The sequence below is a fragment of the Rhamphochromis sp. 'chilingali' genome (assembly GCF_963969265.1).
Source record: "Rhamphochromis sp. 'chilingali' genome assembly, chromosome: 2".
NCBI classification, from domain to species: Eukaryota; Metazoa; Chordata; class Actinopteri; order Cichliformes; family Cichlidae; genus Rhamphochromis; species Rhamphochromis sp. 'chilingali'.
This window is the reverse complement of record NC_137930.1, coordinates 15,463,663-15,489,062: the sequence shown is the minus strand read 5'-3', so window position 1 is coordinate 15,489,062 and position 25,400 is coordinate 15,463,663. Positions and strand designations below refer to the sequence as shown.

General features: G+C 38.6%; 1 protein-coding gene across 1 annotated transcript in view; it reads right to left on the bottom strand.

Annotated features, from left to right (window-relative positions):
* LOC308392760 (netrin receptor UNC5D-like) overlaps positions 1-25,400 on the bottom strand; it is a gene marked incomplete at its 3' end in the record, with an annotated part of 142,536 nt that overhangs the window by 1,407 nt on the left and 115,729 nt on the right. Inside the window, exon 2 of the mRNA XM_080875961.1 lies at positions 21,720-21,926. Coding sequence (XP_080732087.1) covers positions 21,720-21,926 — 207 coding nt within the window. The remainder of the gene's footprint in view (positions 1-21,719; positions 21,927-25,400) is intronic.

Genomic DNA, 25,400 nt, shown 5'->3' with positions numbered 1-25,400 from the left:
TGTAGCTTTCACCCAACACGTGTGATGTCTGTCTAGCCTTGCAGAAAGCTCAATTTCAGCCATCCAGGTTGAACAGACTTATTAATATGTGTACGCAGAGTAACGGGGAGCTAATGTTCAGTTTCTAGTGACCAAAGTTGTCATTCCCAGCAGCATGCAATTAAACCTGAACACTGTGGAATAAGATAATAACAAAGACCCACCCCTGGAAAGAAACTAGTATTAGAGCCTGGAGCAGCAATGACCTACAACAGAAATGTAAATGAAGTGCAGTAACTATATGCATTCATGTCATCATTTCTTGAGTTTGACTTCTAATAGTAGTGTTAAAATGAACAATGTGCTGGAGCACAGGCTTAAAATTTTCTGGTCAGCTGAGACCTTTCTGTTTGTTTTTTTCTGGGTGCTCTACATCTGGTAGTATGAATACCAGCATGGCTGGTTGTCTGTCTCTCTGTGGTAACCTTGTGATGAACGGCAACCTGACACAACTGCACTGTCTCTTGCCCAGTGGCTGCTTGGATAGAAGTACACCAAAGGAGTGAATTCTGTTGTCAAATGAAGCCAACAAACTAACAATGGACTAATTGGACTTTTTCCACCATAGGCAGTTTTTTCGCTGACAAACCTCCATCTGGAGCTGGTTCTTCTCGGTCTATTATGTCTTAGAATGATAAAAACTGCAAAAGACAGCTGTAAAAATTGCCAAAAGTTGGATGCTCAGTGCCGCATTAATACTCTGTTTCCTCTGGCTTCTGGTGTTTTGCTAGAAAAATAATTTGGTCTCCATTTAGTAGTATTTTAATACAACTCTGATATGACTCTCGGAGAGATAATTGCAAACTGTGAGGCTGTTATCAATGACATTACACTGACAGCAATAACACTGGGATGTATGGATGCATTGTTTTCAATTACTTATCTGTAGGCATGCAGAATCCAGCATGGGGATGGGTGACTTCCCCACATACAAGAATATTTTCTCTATAGAAATGTAATTACTGATGTATACACTCAATCAACAATGGTTTGATTTCCATATAAGTAAAACTTTTTAAAAAACGTCCTAAAGCCAGATCGTCTTTGATTTATGGGACAGCTACCAAATCTTACTTAACAGCATATCTCATAACAGCTGTTCAAAAATCACCATAAAGCTTGGCCTCATGTGGCTTATTGCTTAATTACACAGACCTACACTTGTAGAGGAGTCGTCTCTCCACAGGCGTTTGCCATCATTCCGTACATAGACCGCAGCTTAGACATGGGCTGGGATTAAATGAAAACTAATAATGGGAAATGAAAGGTTATCAAAGGGAGCCTAATGAAGTAATGTTAAACAGAAATGTTCTCTGAAGACACTGTAATCCTCTGCAATGACTGGCTGATATTATGTACAATAAGCCCCCACACTCAGTGCACTCCTCCCTTCCACTGTAACAAATTAGAGACGTAATCAAGAGTCCTGATTAAGTGAGAGTGAAGAACATTTAACTGCAGGAAAATAAAAAAACACATGATTGCACCCTTGAGAGGGACAATTTTGTCAAATCAAATCATGAGAAATTTGCAGGGGTGGTGTGCCACTGAAATTCAGCTATTTTAATATGGACAGGTGGATTTGTTTCCCTTTGACCCTCTCATTTTCTTTTGACACTGAGAACTCAGGAAACACACATACACCATTCATACACTACTACTATTACTTTTACACGGCCTTTACAGCAGGCACTTTAACACCACACAGTTCTGTTAAATTTTTCACTGTTATTTATATAGCGCAAAATCACAACAACACCTGCCTGAAGGCTCTTTATACTGTGAGGTAAAGATCCTTCAATAATACAGAAAAAAACCCAACAATCAGAAAACCTTCCTCAAGGAAGCACTTGGCGACAGTAGGAAGGAAAAACTCAATTTTAACAGGAAGAAACTTCCAGCAGCCATCTGCTTTGATGGGTTGGGGTTAAGTTGAGGGAGGCAGGGCAAAAGGCACACTGTGGAAGAGAGCCAGAGATGAATAAAAACTAATTATTAAATGCATTCGTTCTGGGGAATCTCTGAGAAGGACTGCTCACCACATACCTTTAAGGGTTTTATTCTCTATTAGCATTTACAGCAGCCAGATGTAACAGTAATGTGATGTTGGCAGTTGGCAGAGCAGCAAAAACTCCAAAAACAAGATGAAGGATGTCATCTCAGCTCTGTGTTTTGTGGGTTCATGATTATAACAAAGTTGAAAAGACAGACAGAAAAAGTTGTTGATCCCAGCGGCTGCAACCAGGCTGAAAGGGGGGATGGGTTCAATTTAATATTTAGTGCTATAACACTGTAGCACAAAAACACTAAAATGCTGCATGTGGCACAGATGGCACAGCAGAGCTCGTCACACATGCAGTCAGTGTTGTTTTTTACTTCTTTATACAGTGAGTGCAGAATTATTAGGCAAGTTGTATTTTTGAGGAATAATTTTATTATTGAACAACAACCATGTTCTCAATGAACCCAAAAAACTCATTAATATCAAAGCTGAATGTTTTTGGAAGTAGTTTTTAGTTTTTTTTAGTTTTAGCTATTTTAGGGGGATATCTGTGTGTGCAGGTGACTATTACTGTGCATAATTATTAGGCAACTTAACAAAAAACAAATATATACCCATTTCAATTATTTACTTTTACCAGTGAAACCAATATAACATCTCCACATTCACAAATATACATTTCTGACATTCAAAAACAAAACAAAAACAAATCAGCGACCAATATAGCCACCTTTCTTTGCAAGGACACTCAAAAGCCTGCCATCCATGGATTCTGTCAGTGTTTTGATCTGTTCACCATCAACATTGCGTGCAGCAGCAACCACAGCCTCCCAGACACTGTTCAGAGAGGTGTACTGTTTTCCCTCCTTGTAAATCTCACATTTGATGATGGACCACAGGTTCTCAATGGGGTTCAGATCAGGTGAACAAGGTGGCCATGTCATTAGTTTTTCTTCTTTTATACCCTTTCTTGCCAGCCACGCTGTGGAGTACTTGGACGCGTGTGATGGAGCATTGTCCTGCATGAAAATCATGTTTTTCTTGAAGGATGCAGACTTCTTCCTGTACCACTGCTTGAAGAAGGTGTCTTCCAGAAACTGGCAGTAGGACTGGGAGTTGAGCTTGACTCCATCCTCAACCCGAAAAGGCCCCACAAGCTCATCTTTGATGATACCAGCCCAAACCAGTACTCCACCTCCACCTTGCTGGCGTCTGAGTCGGACTGGAGCTCTCTGCCCTTTACCAATCCAGCCACGGGCCCATCCATCTGGCCCATCAAGACTCACTCTCATTTCATCAGTCCATAAAACCTTAGAAGAATCAGTCTTGAGATATTTCTATACAGCTTGGAGTAAGACAACATGCATGAAGAGGATGATGTGGACAAAATACTCATTTGCCTAATAATTCTGCACTCCCTGTAATCCAGTTTCATCCTTTTCTCTCAGCATTACATTCCTGTGTAAACGTCCCAGTAGCAGGTTAAGAATCGGGCAAGTCAGTATTTTCTCATTCGCATACAGCATTAATAAAGCCTGGACTTCACCAGCGGTCCACTTCTCAGCATATTCGTCTATTTTTAGAGCTAAATGTTGTTTACACAGCTGATGTTTACATGGACTTTTTTTTATCAGGCTGGTTGCCAGGTCTGCGGCGCCATAAAACATACGCCTCGCCAAATGACTGTACACCCTGAACCTAAGAGTAAGATATGCAATTGTCAATACAGAGAAAATACGAGCTGCTAAAATAGTAGTAGTTTTTTAAGTACACTACAGTGCATGGACAATAGAAAACTGGTCCAGTTGATCCACTGGGCTTATGAGTATGAAAATAATTTAAAGGTAAGGAGACTAGTTAATGGGGTGGTCATATTGCCTCTTTATTGAGGCAACATGATGATGATCAGTTTCTTTATCTGTTGGATAACCAAATCACAATGGTGAATTTAATGAAACTTGATGGGAAGGTGGAACATGGGGAAGGAAAGAACTCATTAAATTTTGGGGCAGATCGGGATTATAATAGGTCACTTCTCTCGGTGGAGGATGTGAGCTCCAAATGCAGAGCTTCTCATCATTATTAATGATGAGGGAAGCAGAAAAAAAACAACAAAAAACCACCAGTTTGCTGTCCCTGATGCCAAATTTTAAGCTGAAAGCAGGCGAAATTTATTCTGAGGTGAAGGGAGCTACAGCTCTGCAGACTTAGTGCAAAAACACCTTTCTCTGGCACACAGTCACCATTAAACAAAAATTAAAAGGAAGAAAATAAAAGTGACGTCTTCCCTGTCAAGCTGTTTATAATTATGCAAAAGCAAACTTACAAAAAATAATCTCAGTATTCTTATATGTCTTTCCCTCACAAATGTGTACAAATCCTTGAGAAACTGGTAATAAAAGCCCAAATTGGAAGGGTGGGTATTGTCTCTCTGGCTGTTCTTTTGAAAGTTATTCCGAGTACAAGCTTCCACCACATTAGGCAGAGATCAAAGGGTCTATTCCCTTTTTTCAAGTGTCCTGAAATGCCACTAAGTGACACCATGTTAGAGAAATTATCCAATAACTGCTCAGTCATGCTGGTCCTGATGGTGCATTCAGGAATACTAACATCCATTCACTTCCTTGCACGCGCCTGTCCCTAGGTGCCCGTTTATTTCTGTTTTACCACTTTTTCCCTCCTGTGCTCATTCTGCTTTCCCTTCAGGCTCATGCCAATAGCTTTTGACAGTGCACCACAAAGCCCTGACAACAGACCTCAATGAAGAGTAAGCTTCTCTTGCCTCTTTAATCATGTACACTAATATATCTCTAATCTAGCCTTCACAAGAGACATACCAATCCTGATGCTCACGTACCGTTCTGGGTTGCTCTCATTCTCTCTTTCCTTCACTGTCTCTCTTTTAGTGCATTTGGCATGAGGCCTGTGGTGTCTTCCTACTAGCTTTAGTCTATTGTTTCGCCTTGGCTGAGTTGATGAAGAGGCCCTAGGAGAGCCAGGCAGCGCCAACTACAAGTGGCTTGATCCGACAGGGCCTGACTAGTCCGGCTCAGCTCAGTCCACAGGATGTCTCTGTCGTACTTAACGCCACAGCAAAAGGGGATTTTCAGCATTCTGTTTGTCGGAGGGATCCTTCTGAGGCAGCTGTGTACATAGTTAGTGGGTGACACGGCGTGGGCTGAGGGTTGAGGTGGATGGATATAGCTTTAGGAAAGCGTCTGTCTGATGTGAACCCAGCTTTGGGGAAATGTTTGTGTGATGTGACATTGCGGCATGCATCTCAGCATGTGGGGGCTATGAGGGTTGGCTGAAGGCCAGACACAGACGAACCCTGCTAGACAAGCGGAACATGCTCCCAGCAACATCTTCAGTCTGGTCCCAGCTGTGTGTGTCATACTTAATCCTGGAACCAAAGGGACGCATTACTTCATGCATAAAAAAATCATGATAATTCAGCCATTAAAATGCTGCGAGTCCTTATTTGTGTCATTCCCCCAGTTGCCTTGTTTATGTTTATCCAAAAACCGCATGGATGCTTATTAGGAACCACTTCTGCATACATAAGTAGTTTTCACTCTGTGGGCCACTTCATTTGTTTCACTTACATTTCTTTAACTAATAGTTTGCGACACTTAGAGACTCGAAGGCACCTCGCTTTCCTCTCACCAGTCCGCACCTTCCTTTCTTTGTTGTGACTTTATGCATGGCTGATGGTATCACGCCGACTTCTAGGATCACAATGCACAGCAGTGGGGTCAGTCTGCTGACAGGACATCAACAGGAATGGATATCCATACTTCCTGTGTGCAGTGGGTACTCACACACTCTCCTTTAATCAGTTCATCACTAGATCTGCATGAGCTGCTATCCTCTCCTTCTCGAGACAACCAATGTAGTATCCATTTTCAGCCTCTCATTCGCTCCACAATCATCCTCTCTATTTCCAATGTCCTCTTTCTCCTATTATCCCCTCTTTCTCTTATCTCTCAATCAGAGTATCATGCTTTCAGCTGAAGTCTATTGGCACAGATATCCCCTCTGTTCCACCTTCCTATCTCCTCTTCTTTCACTCTGTCCTTCAATTATCTTTTGAGTTCTATCACTCATTTCCATCTCTCAAGCTCTCTTACAGCACTTCAGAAGAGACAGAAATAAAGTCATCGTACTCGGGTCAGAGCATGTGGTGCGCTGTCTTGTCTTTAGAATCTTAAGCCAAGCCCATTTCCAACCAAAAAGCAGAAACTCATAGATTTAACGCGCACACAGATTTGATGCTACTCCCTAAAAACATAGTTTATCTGTGTGTGTTGTTTTCCTGAAGGGAGGCTAGAATGTGGGTAGTGATGATTACATGGAATATCCAGCGTAGCTCTGTCTGCCTCAGGTTTAGAAAAATGAGCAATCACAAAGGGATAAGTAAATAGATTACGTTGTTGTACCGTTCAGCAGTAATTGTGCTTTCCTATATGCCGGTCAGTGATGCCTTTGTTTTTCTTACAAAATCCAAACTATAGGTTTGTACTCAGAGTGAATATGAAGATGCCTTCCGATCAAATTTCCAGCAATTTAAAAATCATTTAAGCCTTCGGGGTGCTAAACTTTCTATGCCATAATTTAGTTTGTCTCTTCTTTTCTTTTCTCCCACAGTAAATTTCACTTTCTCCGTATCTTGTCTAATGTTTCATCCATTAGACAAGACAACCCCTCAGAGTTTCAGGAACTGCATAACAATGTATGAATATGGATATGAATATGTTCCCTACAGAAAGCTCTCTGTTTGTGTTTATGTCAGACTCCCATTACTGTCAGTGCCGATCATTCTCATGTTTCAAAGTTGCCTTTAGTGCTAAAGCTAAGGCATGCATACATTAATGGCCCATTTAGCAAAGTCGGTCTATTTGGTTAATACCAACCACCCATTTTTGATGCGTCAAACACAGTATGCAGTTACACTTCTCAAACAGTCATAGATACCCACAGGGAAATTGACTTATTGCATAAATATACAAATACAACATGCATTTAGATTTTGGTAAGATGCTGTAAATTCAGTCAGGCTACGCCACCTATTCCTCGCCAAGACTTACATTATGGTTCCTTCCACCCTTGCTTTTTGACTTCTGTTATTGCTTTCCTGCATTAATTAACAGTGTGCTGACCAAACTACTGAAAACCTGTACTACACTAAAAGTTAACTATCTCATTGATAACTCTAAGAACTCTAATGATAAACCCTTTCACTGGGTGGTGAATGAACTGAACTTTAGTCATTTGCAGTCTTGTCAAAACACATCATCTAAGGGTGTTATGTTTATCATCTCATATTAAATGTGTCAAAAAAAAGAATCATGTGTGACATCATATATACCATGGTGTGATACAGCACAAACTATATGCAAAGGTGTTACCATAGTCAGATAAGCAGCTAAGGAAAGGATTTGCTGCTCTGTCATGTTGGACAGGTTGTGTTAGGATTATTGGAAGAAAGGGATACAATTCAATGTAGTTTTTAAAGCAGTGTGTGCTTAGCAACAATATATCAAGTGATCTAACTCACTCTCTCTTCCGACATCAACTGAAAATATAAACTAAACCTCTACCAAACTCATTGTTTCCAGTCTCTATCAAGACACTAAAGAGTAGCATTTGAGTGCTTGGATGGACTGATGAAGCATTTGTTGAAACATCTGTGTGTGTGTGAGTGTTGATTTTTCAAAATTGTTTTTTAGTTATTAAATTATTAAATAGTTGTTTTTACTGCACTTTAATGGTTAAAGTGAAACAAATTACAAATAATTAATAATTCGTTTGAAAATTTCATCTTTAATTGTTAATAAACAGCCTGCCAATACCCCTGTCTATTTTTTCAAACATTTGCTGGTTTATAAATCAAATCAAATCAAATCAAATCACTTTTTATTGTCACATCACATGTGCAGGCACACTGGCACAGCACATGCGAGTGAAATTCTTGTGTGCGAGCCCCACAAGCAACAGAGATGTGCAAACACAACAACACAAACTTGCAAAATACAAGAATGGCCAACCTGAAACTAATAAATATATGTACAATATATAATAGTGTATGCATTTCTGGATGTGTATACTAAATATTTTCCTACGTGTGTGTGTGTGTGTGTGTGTGTGTGTGTGTGTGTGTGTGTGTGTGTGTGTGTGTGTATACACATTTTTACAAATTAAATAGTAAAAAAAATAAATAATAATAATGTGTTTTGTTGATTGTGAGGATAAGAATTTCTGCCCTTTAAGTCTTACTTTTTATAAGGATGCAAGACATGCATGCTTGGTGATTACTAGGGATGGGTACCGGTATCCGGTGCCATTAGAAGTGCCCTCATTTCTAAAACCTGCGTACAGACACACCCCTCACTTCTAAAAAATGCGCACAGACACACCACAGTTCTTTTTTTTCCTGAAATGTCATACACTTTGGATTCTAGCCAATTATTTTACCTTTGCAAGCGTAGTAGGCAATTTTGTGTTCTCCATTCTTTAAGCACCGTTTAAGCACCGGCACCGTGTCAAAAGTACTGGTTTGGTACTGGTATTGGATAAAACCTAAACAATACCCATCCCTAGTGATTACAGTCCTGTGTAGCCTTAACCCTCTGATGTCTAATTTTTGTTTTTGTTAAATTATTCTCCGAGCTCTTTGCAATCAGGAGGGAGCATAATCATTATAACTGACACACAGCAATAATTACTTACATTTTGTTTTCTAAAAAAGTCAAATTTTGCCTTTCCCTAAAATACAGGGACACCATATTGATCCCAGAATAAAATATGGTTTGATCACAGACCCTTTGTGGCACATAAAAATTGGCTGATTGTGAAGATCTAAAGCACAGAGTGCACACACAATAAAGAGCACGTTCATTGCTACATTTATGTATTATTATTCACTCCAGTGCTATTGAAAATGAGGGTTCTCCCTCAATGTATTTTCTAGGATTTTAAATAAATGAAATGATTACAAGTGTTAATCTGACAGGGTCATGTTCTCTATATTAGTAGTTTCAATATCAATTTGCCCATTCATATCTCTCCAACCTGGATGGTGAAACACGGTTTCCCTCTGCAGTCTGCCAGATACTGTTAGGTCCATAATTTGTTGGACAAAGGCACAATTTTTGAAGTTTTGCCTCTCTACACCACCGTAGTGTTGAGTTTAAATCAAACAGCCAATGTTTGAAGTGGATACTTTCAGCTTTAATTCAAGGGATTTTGCACAAAAAAACGAAAGAAAGAAAGAATAGAGGGTCCCCCATTCTCAAAGGCTCAAAATTAACTGGATAACTGACTGACAAGAAGTTACATGGACAGGTGGGGTCCATTCCCTTCTTATTTCAGGACAAATGAAGTAGACTTAATATCTGAAGTTTATTATTAGTGTTACATCTATGCTTTCTAACTTTCTAATAATATCATTTTAAATGTGAAAGCTAAAAAGACATTTTAGTGCAAATGATGGAGGTGATCTTTCAGCTGAAAAACCAAAATGAACCTATAGGAAAGACAGTAAAAACTTCAGGAGTTGCCGAGTCACCAATCTGGACCAACTCGGCAAAACAAAAAGGCCTGAAAGACCACAGAAAACAACTAAAGCACATGAATGAACTATTTTCATGGTTCAGAAAAGAAACTTCACAAAATGCAGACAAGTCAAAAACTTTTGTTAGTGTATCATTGCCAATGTATCATTGCCTGGATCTACAACTGTGCTTTCCATATATGTAAAACATGGTGGATGTATGGTTACCAATGGAACTGGGACACAAATGTTTATTGATAAAACTGTGACCGAAGTAGCAGTATGAGTTTGTCCTGTGAATCAAAAACAAACAGGCTCTGCTCATATTCAACCAAATGCTGCAAAACTGACAGGATCCCAAATGGATAAAGATTCACACCATACTGCAAAGTAAGTCACCTGATCTCACCTATAAAGAACATGCCTTTCAGGAACAGAAGACAAAAATAAAGGCAGAGAGAACCACAAACAAGCAGCAACTGAAAGTGTCAACTGTAAATTCTCATCTCAAGGGAGCAAAAAGCATCTGGTGATGTCCATGGGTTGTTGACTTCAGGGAGTCATAGCCTGCAAACGATTTACATGAATGATGTTACTTTGTCCAATTACTTTTGTACCTCTGACCAATGTGTTTTGTTTCTTAAGCCCTTCAAAATGCCTAAAAGATTAAACTACTTACTCATAATTGATCTTAGGTAGCTTATTAGCATTAATTAATTAGCTCCAACCTTTTAATTGACAACAGAATATCTTGAATAATCAGAGTATCTTGTTCCCAGACAGAATTTCTGGCTCATCCAGATGAAATATATATGAATGTCAGGGACTCTTTTTACTCATTGAAATACAGAAACAGCAGGAGCAGAATGGATTGCATGCATTGCCCAAAACTTGCCACTTCTGAGAGGCGATCTAAATATTTGTGGCCGAAGACAGAAAATGAACACGTCTGGGCTGTAGCTCTGGCTGTTCAGTATGTTGGAACGTTTTGCCCTCTAGGAATAAGTCAGTCAAGTAAAAATTATGCGCTTTTTTAACCACTTGTGATATCATTAATGTAATTTTTTACAATAACTGAACAAGAACCCGCCTAGAAGGCAAATAAAAATCTAGAAAATTCTTTTCTCTGATAGGGAGAGAAAAAAATAATACTGCAGTTTAGCCTCAAGAAGGAGATTTTGGTCGTCTCTTATTCCTTGTGGGCTGCTGACTTGGACTCTGTGACTGCAATTACATATTTCACTCTCATGCCTTTGACTGGATGCAGATGCCAAGTAAGTGACACATTATTTTTACTGTCTTGCCAATTATGAGTCAACCGAGTGGTCATTTTCTGCTTTGTGTTTGTTATAAAGTAAAGCATCCTCCCTTTGGATACCTCACCAACAGCTTACTTTTTATGACAGGCCACAAGTAGCACTTTTAAATGTTGGTGTTTTTCTCTTTGGTATTTTCATTTATTGCATAGTGTGTTTAGCACAAATGTGTGAGAAGAGGCACAGAGAGTAGTTGTAGTTTCATTCAAATGAGGTTGCACAAAAGCAAAGTGTTGGTATTTTGGTGAAAGCTGGATCATAAGCATGCTGGGAATACACGCAGAAAAGAACCAGGTTCTGTCAGTTCTCACTGAGCCACAACTCCAGGAATAATGCTAAAAATTAAAATAATACATTTGAGTTAGCATTTACAAATGAGGAGACGAAAGTTCAGAAAAGATAATTCAACGAGTTGGAAATTAATAGGTGATACTAAGCACACACAGGTGCTTTATACTAAAAGAAATACGACAACCTTTTCCTTTAGTTACTTTAATTAAACATGCCTGTCTAAAGGAAGCAGGACAGCTTGGTGATAAATCTGCAGCCTCTAATTTGAAAAGTAGAGCACTGGGCAGAGCCATTGTGTGCAGTGATTCACTGTGTTTACATTGATTAAATCATGTGCAAACAGAAGTAGGCTGCTGCAGAATAACCACACAGACTTCTGAGCACATCAGACTGCTCAATTAGATCTTTGTTGTTGTGCCAGTGTATGTGACATCCCGTGGCTGCAACGGACACAAGCAGTTTAGGGTTAAAAAAGAAAAAAGAAATCAGACATGATTAAAAGTTCACACTGCTCTCATGACCATTAGTTCTCTTCTCACCCCCCCTCCTATCTGAAAACACCAGATTACCAGCAGGCAATATTCCCATGTGTCATGGCCTCCTTTTTTGTCTGGCAAAGTGGTGTTTTACTTTCAATTTTTGAAAAGCATTTTAGCTTTTATGTGATAAAAATACAAAAATGCCAAATGTAGTAATGGCATTAATAAATTATTCCTATTGTGTTTTTTGATTTCTATAGTTAATGTACAGCCCAAACATTAGTTTAAGTACATCACTAGAAAATCTAACTGGGCTATATCACACATCTCCACTATTTGTTATTGAATGCCACAGCATCTGTTTTCAGCTGCGGATTGTTTTGCCTTATTACATTCACATCAAACTCTGCATTATTCAGACAACATGCTTGGAGAAACTCTTTTTTTAGTGAGTTGTTTTCAAAACGCCACTCTGATTGCCAGATCTGTTCAAAAGGTATGAGAGCAGTAATGAGACTGTCGGAGAAGTTTAATGTTTGTCCCCACAGCCCTCCATCTTGTTGTCTGCTTTAGCTCTTCCCTCACTGATTCATGATTTTGATTAGCCCATCCAAAGCGTCTCCCCTTCATCCAACAATGCCTGGCGTCACGCAAGAAACTTTGCTTTTTGTAACAGCTCAAAAAACTGTATCTAAATGGGAGAGCTTGGAATTTGGGGGTTAGGAGTAATTCACCTTTGTGATGAGAGCAAAAAAATAAGACTGATGCTGATCTCATGTCTCATGGGATGAACAGCTAGCCTGACTCTGTAACAAAAGGCCATCTTCCAGCACCTCTAAACTGCAGGTGCACAGCAGCTATATATATACGCCCCCCATATATATATATAGCTGCCTCATTTTGTTTTATATTTGCAAACATCTTAGTTCTCCGGGCTTCTTGAAGGACTTCTTTGGATGTTGGCTGCCTTTTGCTCTGTTCTCTGTCAAGGTGATCCCACACTGCTTCAATAGTGTTGAGGAAAACCAGTTCATGACCGATAGTCTTCATTGTGTGTATTTTTCTATCCAGGTATCTATCCAGGCTTCTACTACATTGGCAGTGTGTTTGGAATTGTTGCTATGCTAAAAAAAAATGTAGCAATTTCCAGTTAGGTGCATTCCAGATGGTATTACATAGTGGGTCAACATACTGATGACACTTTTAAAGAATCCCCAACACCAGTGTCTGAAAGGCAACCATGATAAAGCCTTCACCAAGTTTTACAGATGGCTGTTGGCACTCACTGTTTATGCCTCTCTCCTGACCTCCTCTCTACATATTGACACATATTTGAACCAGAAATCTCAGATTTGGATTCATCACTCCATAAGACCCGATGACACTTCAATTCAGTTCCTGTGTAATTGGCAGACTTCAGCCTTTTCACCCTATTTTCTTTTTGTTAGAAATGGCAGCCACCATTTCTGATGAAACTTCGGTGAACAGTAGATAGATAAACTGAAGGTCCTGTGTTTGGTCTTTGCTGGATTATTTTCTTAAGAGCATTATTTCAGATACTTTTGATCTGCTGTAGATAGTTTTTCAGGCCTGAACCTTTACATTTTGTCCTCGAGTTGTCCATTTTTTCAAATTGAGAGGATTCAGTGTGCTTGAATGATTCCTAGGTCAATGTTACGGAGCTTACCAAATAAGTAACAGTTACTTTGAAGCAAGTAATATACAAAGTCTGAGTGAAAAAGCAAAGAATGTCCAAAGAAAAACTCTAAAAACTTTCAGAAATAAACTACTGGTGGCTCGAGACGTTTGCACAGTAAAGTGAATAAAACGTGGTCAGTTGCAAAGCACTCATTCCCAAAGTTTAACCTATACAATCAAAAATCACCTCACTCAAATGCAAGAAAACCTATAAAACTCAAATGGTTTCCACAATGCTTGGAAATTCAGCATTCAGTGTCATCATTTATCTCAGCAAACATTTCTGTATTGATAGAGGAAATATATTTCAGGGTGACAGCGCACCATTGCCCACTTAATGGTTTGAATAGCACAACAACGTTATTATTCATGGATAATGATAACAAATGGACATTCATTAGAGGTTCTACAACCTACACTATATATCTCAGTGACATGGTTTGATTCTTCAGAAAACAAGAAATTATACCTTTAACTCTTTCAGCACTTTGGCTGTTTACCACTTAGTAACTAAATGCCAATGAAAAGGCACTTCTATCTTTCTGTAGACACACTTTGTCAAGAAGAAAATACATAACCTCAAGTGAAGAAAGACAGTGACCCTGTTGCTCAGTGCTGTCTCAGAGAAGTGGTAAGAGTTCAGTTACATACACAGCAGCATCCTGGAATAAATAGATATGATCTGCACAAAAATTAAAAAAAAACCTCAGTATTTTTTGTGTTAAAGTTTAAGCTGAGTCACGATTAGCTCCCAGAGGACATGAATTAGAGGTATAAAACACATATTTAGCCATTACATGCTGTTAAAAATATTTTACTGTGCTACACATCTTAAAAGTTGTGAAACTCATGATTCATCAATGCTCTGCTTATTGCACTTAATCTGTTGATGGACTCACATTTGTACAGCGCTCTTCTAATCTTACTGTCCATTCAAGGTACTTTCACACTGTAAGTCAAATTTACACACCCATAGGCATACGGTGGTTTTATCTATCACTCACTCACATACCGCAATTTGAGGTTCAGTATCTTATCTCTACTCAAGCTCCTCTAGTTCCTGAGCCAAAGCCACCACTTTACACATCTACATTTCTTTTCCTTTTTTACAGCGTTGCCTCCTGGGAGGGACATATATAAGGCTAAATCTGAGGAAAACAGAACAACACAATGGTAAATGTATATCTGCCTTGCTGAGCTACCTGCCTCTGGAAAGATACAGTCCATCCTGTGCCTTAAACCCCCTGGGCAGACAGTGTTATGGCATGTGTTGCTGAGTCTGTCTGCATTTAATTCACAGCTTACTGCTTTAATAGCTACAGCACCCTGCTCTCTCCTGAACCCAGTGGCCATTCTACCACCTGAGTCAGACTATAATAGGTTGTCCAGAGATATAGCTGTTCAACTGCCTCCTACAGATGAAGCTTGATGGGGAGCCAGTGTCTAAGGCAAGATGCTCATTTTCTCAACATGGGCTTCGTTGGCTCAGCTCTGTCTGTGTGTAACATAGATATGGCTGGTAACGGATACTGTTCGAAAAGGCCCACGAAATCTTTGGTCAGGTTGAAAGAAATCCTCTGTGTTTATGAAGTCTCAGTACTAAAGCATGGCCAAGAAGCAAAGCCACATATCACTATGGTAACCAAACAGCTTGGGGTTTCAACAGGTCATACTGTCTTATTACATGCATGCATTAGAGCTTAGGTTTAGTAACTAGGTAAGACAAAAAAGTGAGAAAAAGAGCAGAAGTCATCAAAATACATTAATGTGAGAGAAAGGGAAAAAATATAAATCAGATCAATTCTATTATATTTACACAGCAATGATGACATACATAGTAAGGCCAAGACCTTATAGTACTCAACTGTTTCGCAGTGGGAAGGAAAAACACAATTTTAAATAGGAAGAAACCTCAGACAGAACCAGGCTCAGTAAGAGTGACCATCTGCTGAGACCCGAGAAGAAGAAAACACACATTACTTTCCAAGCATGCAGCATATGTGAGTGAAAAAGTGTCTGTGAAAGAGAAGCTGTCATTTCACCCCCCTGAGAGTCAGTGTGATGTGCAGTCTGACTGTCTTAGCCATGCTAAGGGCTCTGTGAGCAATAGCTTTAAGGTAGATTCTCATATAAACAAAGAGGACGGGTCAGTAATTGACAGGTAATGTTCAATATATAGGAAGAAAAATGAAAAACACCCGACCCAAAAATAGAGAAGAACCAAAGTCCTCCATCAAAGCAAGCTGGGCTTCAATAACACCTCAGCAGTGCCGCAAGCTGATCATCTCCATGCCAGTCCACTCTCAGGCAGTAATTTGTGACAAAGGAGCCTGAAGCAAGTATGTAATGTATAAAAAAGTTGAGCATTTCTGGATTCAAAAACATGCTTTTCATCGTTATAAACATGATTCTGAGTAAAATTCAGCTGAGGTATTTAAAATTAAAGGTTTATTAATCCAAATAATTAATCATTAAAGAAAAAAGTGCTTGTTACTAACAGTAAATTTCACATGGTACTTACATAGAATTTACATGTATTCAAATGATTTAAGTCAGCATTTTGAGCACAGTTCATTTTTTTAAGCGTTTATTGTGAATCATTCTTTGCTTGAGTTTAGGAAATGAGCTAATAATTTGAGATACTGGTTTCTGCTTTTAATGAGTCATACATAATAAGTACATAATCATCATCATCAGAATGTCAGAAAATCATAATACGTGAATAGAATATCTTTTAGACATAAACTCAGACACAAAATGTAATGTTTTTTATCCTTTCTTTGTCATTGAAAGAAAGGGTTACTTCTGAAAAGTAAACCTGGTATTGAGTTGCTAAACTAAATGATTAAGATGCAGTCTTATTTTCTCTCACCCCGTAGCAATAACGAATAGTTTTTCTATTTTGCTTGCAAATTGTGCTTTTATATAAAAATGATCAAAGAATGCAAGTGGAAAAGGCATATTATTTTTCCTCAGTACAAAAAAAAGAAGAGAAATTCACTTAAAAGTACTGTAGGGTATTAGAGAGCCACAAAGTGATGGGTAATAATGCTGCTGGCTATTATTTTTTCCATTTTAGTTGCAAAAGCTCATTACAATTTAACTGAACAAAACAAATAAATATGGAATGGGGTGATATCTGAAGAAAATGGTATAGGGGAAAAAATTATGCTGCGCTCGAAAGAACAACTCCACAGTGCACAAATGATGTGTTAAGAAATGATAATTTCAAGATTTGAAGCGATTTACTGCCTTCAAAGGGAGACTGTCAGAGTATGCAGTCACATCCAAGTGTGGGCTGTCACAAATGTCCAGGTCCAGTGTTTTTTAAAATCTAATGATACTGGCATTAATGTCGAAACATTTTGTTCTGTACTATTTCAGCCATCATCCAATCAAGTAGCTTTATGAGTTTGTAGACACTTAACGTAACGCCAGAGGGTCACAGCTTCATGCTTGTTCTCCCCAGCTCCACACCAAACTGCTCCATTTATTTTCAGTTTCTCTCTGCAGTGTCGGGTAACATGGTTGTGCACTGAGATGGTCAATAATGAGACAAATGTCCTCTTAACGAATACAAAATCCTTTTGAGACATTCTGACAAGTAGGATATATTTAGTGTTGTGTTTCTGCCCATCCAGTAAATCCAGTATTCAGTTGCTAGTGTGCGAGCGGGAAACTTTTCTTTTCTTTTTCCCCCAGAGGGCCACACTGGCTAAGATAAATTAAGGGCCACACATTGAATAATTGGATTTAAACATGAAGTGCAGAGCTGAATTATTTTAAACTCAATCAATCTGGTAGCTATGGCAGATCATTTTACAGTGAGCTATTTTTCAACACAGAAATGCTGATCCCTTGTTTCAAAATAGAAAATATAAACTTTTAAAAAAACTTTAAGATTACTTACATAAAACAATCCATTTACCCTCATGCAAACTTTTTAATTTACCATACATTTTACATGAACCACTGCAATTGTCCATGATAAAACACACTGCACTATGTTATGAATATATAATAGGTTGGGCATGAATGACATATGTTGAATGTGAAACATGCAAATGTAGAATGTAGCATTGCATTTTCTCAATCAAAAGAATTTATAATAAATGTTTTTTCAAACCATATAGTATTAATAATCGCTGTATATCTGATAATGTTTGTGCAAAGTGTTGCTGAGATATAACACATACAGACATATATACACTACAGTCATTACAGTAAGGTAAGCAGATTATTTTATAATCATGAAAATGTACAATTTACCATTAGGGTGCATTGACCAAAGAAAGTATCAATAACAGACACTTATAATGAATACATTAAACTCAAATGATTTCTGCTCTCTAATTACTTTTACTGTTTTCACTGGTGTATCTACCTCAGAGTTTAATACTACTTCAGCATGGACTAATGTGCCTGAATGAAGAACTTAATAGGCTAGTATTTATTGTTTCTGAACATGCATAGGATCCAAACGCAGGCACTTATAAAGGTGTGAGGGTGGTTTATTAAACACAAAAATATAGATGGACAAACGGTAAATGGAGAACTAAACTATACTGGGACAACTAAACTACTGAGCCTGAACAAGAACACGAACCTGAACGTGAAGGAAGATATGACCGTGACAGCAGGGAGAACACACGAACAGAACATGGTAGATACACAGACGGACCAGCAACTACAATAACAGAAGACACGACTTAAATACACACAGAGAAACACAGGGAGATTACACACAGGTGGTGGACACAGCTGGGAGCAATTAACGAGACGAGACAAGAGGTAAAACTGAACACATTCACAAGAGACGCAGACCTTCACAATAAAACAGGAAACAAGACCTCACTACACAAAGACGCAGACTCGACATTGAGACACAGACAGAAAATGACACACGGAACTAAACCCACACAAAACATGAGAACGCAAATCACAAGTAAACAGAAACATGGAGCTCTAATAATACGCAACTCAAACAATAGGCAACAATTCCTTAAACCTGAATAAACAGAACATAGAATTCAAATAGTAACTAACAAATCACAAATAATCAAGAAACACCAGACAACCCCAAAGCACTCCAAGATGCAGAATAAACCAAAACATAAGGAACTCAAAATGCTGGGTCGAACGGACCCAGAACCGTGACATATACAATACACGAGTAATGAAATAACTCTGGCATGGGTTAGATGTTGAAATATGCAGCAGAGGTCAGATGTCTATCTATCACACGTGTGTTTGTTTGCACACGTGTGTTTGCTTGCACATGTGTGTTTGCTTACACACATAAGAGGAGGGAATATCAGTAACTAGCAGTACAGACTCGCTGTGTTTTTCTTAACCTCAAGAAGCGAGCAAATATTTTTTAGTGACTGTTTTGTTTTCCTGAATATGTGCCACATGCGTGTGTTTAGTGACTCTGAGGCCTTCTAGTCACTATAAACTCCTCTACGTTCATCAGCTTGTCACTGACTTTGCCCTTATGTCCTTCAGTGTTCAGGTCAACCAGCAAGCTCTGGGTCTAAAAATATGTCACAGAAGTACCAAAAACAGCACTTCCAGAAATGCCCACTTGAATCTGGCTTCCAAACACAGACTGTATAAAATATGGAAATACCCCACTGAATCATTAAGGCTATTTAATGCCATCTATCCATTCTATGGTTGACGCCTGAGCCACAAAAACTGGGTCCATTTGACACGAGCCCCTCACCAAATACTGAGCACCTCACCCTCCCACTCCCACTCTTCAGAGGGAGATCATTTGTCCTGCGTGAATCCACAGTTTCATTCTTTGGACACTACCCATAGCTAGTGGCGGGTGAGGATGTTGACTTCACTTTCACGTTCAGTTCTCTCTTCATCCTAACAGACCACTACACCTATTACATTACTGCAAACACTGCACCAATCCATCTGTCAATCTCCTGTGTCCTCACTTGTAAGCAGACCCTGAAATGAGGATGATGATGGACCCCTTGTAGCTCCCAAATATGACATCTCCAAAAATGGTTTTCTAAGCTGAAATGAACCAATATGCAGCCAGGTGCCTAAACTGACAGAGAAACTGTGTAAACGCTATCCCGCGACCATCACAGGCAACAGTTCTAGCTGCAATGCTGTCTTCTCTCCCAGTTCTCAAATACTTATAAAAGTTATAATAGTTGGCTAACAACAATGGCTACCCCTTTTACCAAGATGGTGACAATGAAAATAAAACAGACTTCACACAGCAGTCGATGACATCACTGTGGCTAGATCCATATTTTCCACCTTCTGTGCTTTTCAAGTATAATTAACCCATTTCGAAACTCTTGTTGCAACATAGTTTAAGCACTTTATCAGGAAAAGGGAAATATAATTTGGTTTTTAGGAAAAAAGCAAAACATAAACAAACAAACAAAAGCTGGCTTCAAAATAGCAGTGTAGAGTAGTAGTGTAACAATAAGACCAGACTCAAAAGCCAGTGTGTAGTATGTTTTCATGCATGGTCCGGCTGTGTGTAGGCAGGAATGGAGGACCCAAATGTAGACTCAAACACGGAGACAGAAACTTAAGCTCAAAAATTTAAGACAGTTTTCAGTGGGAGAAATGTTTTCGTCACTCATCCAAGTGACTTCTCAGCTGACTGCAGATTTTCCCAACCTTATAAACAGTACTTTTGCACAATGACTGAAACTAGCACCGCTGATCAACAATGGGCTGTCAGGTCAGTTTCTTGATCATGCTGTGTGTACTATAATAATAATAATAAAATGAACCTCATCAGAGCTGAGAAAGACAGCAGAGTGGCATAGGGTTTTGGCTCCTTTAATAACATTCATCTGATCCTACTGCTTTAATAAACTTAAACTTAATTTATTAAGTTCAAGTAAAAAATGCATTATGCTTAACAGAACTGTTCCAAAGAGTCTGCAGTATAACTGTAATAAACAAAATATAAATCCTACTTGTAGGAGGATCAAGCTGTCACTTTATGGGGGTGGTTTCTACCAGTTTCTCTATATATAGGTACATATGTGTATATGTTTGATCAAATATTTTATTAAATTACTTTGCAAGAGCTTCTTATCTTTACTGTCACCACATCTTTGGTGCTATAACAACAGTTGGAGGACAGAAAACAGTCCTCAGAATAGCATTAAAAATCTGAGTGAGTTTAACAATTCATCTAAATACAGATGTACATGGAAAACTTAAGTTTTTCTGTGTTCTGCCTCTGTTTTGCAAAAGTTCCTCAAAAGTTCAGAATAAACTATTACGATACATCTTCCAGCAGCCAGCGTTTAGAACATCCTGACACAGTCCAGGTCAGAAAAAACTATTTTACTTGAGGAGATACTATTCTGTCTCTGGAAACCCTTTGCCTTCTGTACATCCCTTTCCTTATGACCGTCCTACTGGAGACGGATATGAGTGGTGATAAAAAGCCAGATGGGAGCGGAGCTATGAATCCAGACTAGAGGCAGTAAAAATTTAGAGGTCCGTTGTTAGCAGTGAGAGGAATTAATGCATGCTACTGTGTGTTAAGTGAAGCACCAACCATCATTCAACTAATACATTTTTTTTTACAGTTTTAATTTTTGAGTACGGGTGATTATGTGTATTGTGAACAAATGGATACAAGACCACAAATAAAACGAACGTTTTTTGAAATAAAAACAGGAGCTGCTTGCAAGATACGCTTGTAAAAAGTTAATTACAATACAAGCACATTATGAGGAAAAAGGGAAGTATAATTATTTTTGTTTTACAGCTAAATTCGCTGTATAAACACAAGTGCAATCATGAGATATTTATACCCATCGTGAGGTGATGCAACAAAAACTGACAAGAGTATTAGAAAAGAGGGAAAAATGCCTCTGTGGTCTGAATGGATTTATTTTGAAGTTAAAACAACAACTGGATTTCAGTAAGTTGCATCAGTAAAAGACACCATTCAGAGTTCAAAGTCTAATCCCAAAATTGAACAAGTTGATGCGTTTCATGCTCTAACAGTTGTCATTTCTGCTCAGATCAAATGTGACACAGAGTGTAGTCTGTAGAAGTGAGGCAAATACATTTACAGGGTTGGATGTAGCTGTAGGCATTGTCACAAAGCCCCATTAGCAAAGTTCCTGCTTGAGACTTTCAGTGCTTGCTGTCTGCGATATGAGTGATATTCACATAATGTAAAATGCCAGATACGGTTTGACAGGGAGGATGGAATTGAGTATTATGTGTACATTTACACATCATGTGTGTATACAACTCTTTTAATACACCATACACTATCGCTATACACACATCCTACACATGTTATGTATGTTAAAAAAAACAACTTTCTGTACCTGTTGTGAGGTCAGTGTGCTCTTGAGACATGTGCTGGCTCTGGTGGACCCATTCACCATTGCACTTGAAGAAGATCTGGAGCGCAGGCCGAGCTTGACACCGGAGCTTGATGGGATTACTTTTGACAATGTAGGCATCGACAGGCTCCTCCAGGAAGTGAGGCAGGGTCCCAGATTGTCCATGTTGGAGGGCTTCACCTCGTTGACCTAAAGGATTAAATGAGAACGAAATTCAGACTGATGAAACAATAATGCAAGATCATGTCTGATCATACCTTATCATTGTCATAGCAACCCCGAGCTCCTGCGCTCCCTAGTGCACGTATAACAAGACTAATTCAGGCAGATTTTGCAGCAAGAGCTGACACACAAGTGTGAGCATCCAGTGACATTGCAGTACATATAAAAAGAGCTACTTCAATAATTTTAACAAAGCACAGTGCTGTGCAACAAACACAATAAAACTTTTCTCACTAAAGGTCAAAACAAACTTGCTTCACCACAGGCAAAGACACACCGTCGACTACAACCGTCTGCAAACCTGGAGATACTAGCAGCTGGTGATGTGCCACCCAAATGTAAACAAATTACTTGACCCTAAATGCAATATCCCAGTTAGAAAACATTTTTCTGTTAACTACGCAATAATGTTGTGCAGGCACAAGGTTTACTTGTAGTCTGAACTAATTTACTTGAGTTACTGTTGATTGATTGATTGATTGAATCTTTATTTTGAACATGTTGAAAAAGTATAAAAAAAATAGAATTAAAAGAGACAAATGAACAAAGCAAACAAAAGGAAAACGAGCAACCACAACTCCAAATAACGTCCATGTTCAAAAAGGAGCAGGAAGAAGCATAAGCGTATTTAATCCCACCCCTTTTCCACTATCTAGTATCAATAGACTACAGAAATTTAAAGTAAAAGTTAAAGTAAAATGCTAATCAGTTATGTTACTTTTCCTTAAAATGTCCAGGGAAAACTCTACTTTGGCTACTTGCTTGGCCACATCACCTACTAAACAATAATCTATCATTATTAATTAGAGTATGCAGTATTTCCATAATATTGGCTATTACTCAGGTGGTAGAGTGTGTTGTATAATAATAATAATAATAATAATAATAATAATAATAATAATAATAATAATAATGATCATAAGGTCAGGGTCTTGATTCCCAGTTTCAATAGTCAGTGTTTGAAGTATCGTTGGGCCAGACACTGAACCCCAGGATCTACAATGTGAATTTTAGATAATAGTGCTTGGGTGTAGAAAAAGTGACTGTGTTTGGGTGAATGTAGTACAAAGTGCTCTGAGTGCTCAAAAGTGATTAGAAAGGTGCTATATAAATCCATATATCATATAAAGCTAACTTAGCTGTCTCTCTGCATTCCCTCATTTCATCCTCTTCCTCTGGATTTCTGCAACCAGCCCAGCTTGTGGTCTTTACTACCTCAGTCACATTAAGTTGGTGCACAGTTGTGCAAAAACAACAAGAGAGTGTCAACACCTGAGCTTCAGTTAGCATCAATAGTTGACTCAACATATATATTATTTTCTTAAGTTTAAAAAAAAAAAAAAGGTAACAAAAAACAGCAGCGAAACAGCTTTGCTAGAAAGTGAAGAATGCCAATTTTACGGGAATTTCTCGGGATAACTGAGATATGAGGTAAACCTGCTATAGTGCTAAACATGAAATATAAACACTACTTCACAACCAGCTAGAATTTGAGTGATGAGACACAATTTTCAATGAACAAACTGAATTTATGGACAGCACTCCCACAAAGTAAAAATAGCTATTATAAAAAAGTTTAAGTGTAATTACTCCAATAAATATCTCACTGAAATTGATCAAGATACAGACATCCTAATGTTGATCAGGAAGATCAATGATAGTCCTATAAAAGCAGCTTTGGAGTCAGTTGTTGGTGTTCACTAAAGACAGCTAATTCAGTTTAAGAATTCACTGAACAGACACTGGCAACACATTAACAGGCATTACTCCCTTCTTCCTTTGCCCGTCTGAGATGTGTTCCAGTCGGCACACGTTTTGCTTCTTCTGAGGCCCACAAGTGTAATTACACTCTGACTAATCCCCTAGTTTGCTGGAACCTCTTTCATGCAAGTGTGAAGGGTTTAGTGAGGCAAACCGTCCCGCACACCTCCCCTCCTGATACCAACTCCCCACTGCACACTGCACTCCATAGTGATGTGTGTACCTCTGAAAAATCCCATCAGGATTAGAGAACCCACTCTCCCCTTTTCTCTTCCTCTCTCTAGCTAATCTAATCCTCCTACCTTTCCTGCCGGATGTCTCCTGATCGAGGGAAATAGATAAAAAGTGTCTGTGTGATTCCTTGGCTGTGAAAATCACAGCACTTGCCTGGTGTTCTCCCCACCGTGCGACACATTCACATTCACATTCTCTCCCTCATTCCTGGAATTGAAGCTGAACAAAGAGACATGCTTTTAATTTCAAAATGACTAGCCGCAGGCAAGCTTTTCTTGTACAGAGTGCTCCAATTTGTTTTGCGAACTGCACATTGACATGGCATGTTTGTGTTTGGATAGATGCAAAACATAGACGTGAGAGCGCATCCAGAAAATGATAGATGGGAGCAAGAATACGCAAACAAATCGCTGTCAAATAAAGCAACAGCACTCAGAGTAATGACTCTTCTGGTAATAGATCAGGTATTATACTAATGCTTACCAACATGGCAGTTTAATGCCTCTGCTATTAATACCTGTACCATCAACATCTGCATTAGTAAAGTATTACAGGTTTATTTCACTAAGTAGTCTGTTCAGGTTTTCAGTTTTTATTCAGCTGTTTGGAACATAATAAGACAGATACAGGAAAAGAACCTGCTCTGATTTAAAATGCTGGGTAATTTCGGTGTATAACTGGAAACATAAGGACTTAAGTGTTTAGGCAGCAAGATTATGTTATTTGCTCTTGAAACTACTGATCATATATCACAAACATCAAGCAAAGCCTATACTGTAGGATGCTTCTTTGCTTGTTAACGCTGTTTTAGAGAAGATGGGTTGAAGTGCTTCTAGATCCTGGTACAGTCTTTAAAATGTAGGTGTTCCTCAGGGAGCAGTCCTCGGTTCCCTTATGTTTAAAATGTGTCATCCAAATGCAATGACCACATTAACAATACATCTCTCAAAATTTCTAAAGATTTTTAAAATCCTGGGTGTCTTAAACCTTACTGTCGTGCAAAAGTGATAATAAAATCAGCATTGTTTCATCTTATAAACACAGCCAAAGAAACTTGAAAACTAAGTTTTAGAAAAACCTACATCACCCCCGCTCCTAAATCTTTACACTCACTGCCAGTAAGCTATAGGATTTAAAGTCTTGTAGCATTTCTTTACATGGAGCTGGCCCTAAATATATTTTTGATAGGTCTGAGCAACACAAGCCTACTACACACCTTACATCATTCAGTACTGAACTGGTAGTGGTTGTAAAATCAAAGCAAGGTGAAGTAACCTTTAGTCCAGTCCACACACACATACATAAAATCAGGCTTGGCTTGAGGTATGCACACATTACTTCCTGCAAGTATTCTGCAATTTGGCTCAAATTACGTTATACTTTTTAACATTCTAGCAACATGCACTCTTTCAGTTTGTGGCCAGATTTTATACTGGTTCATCTGCA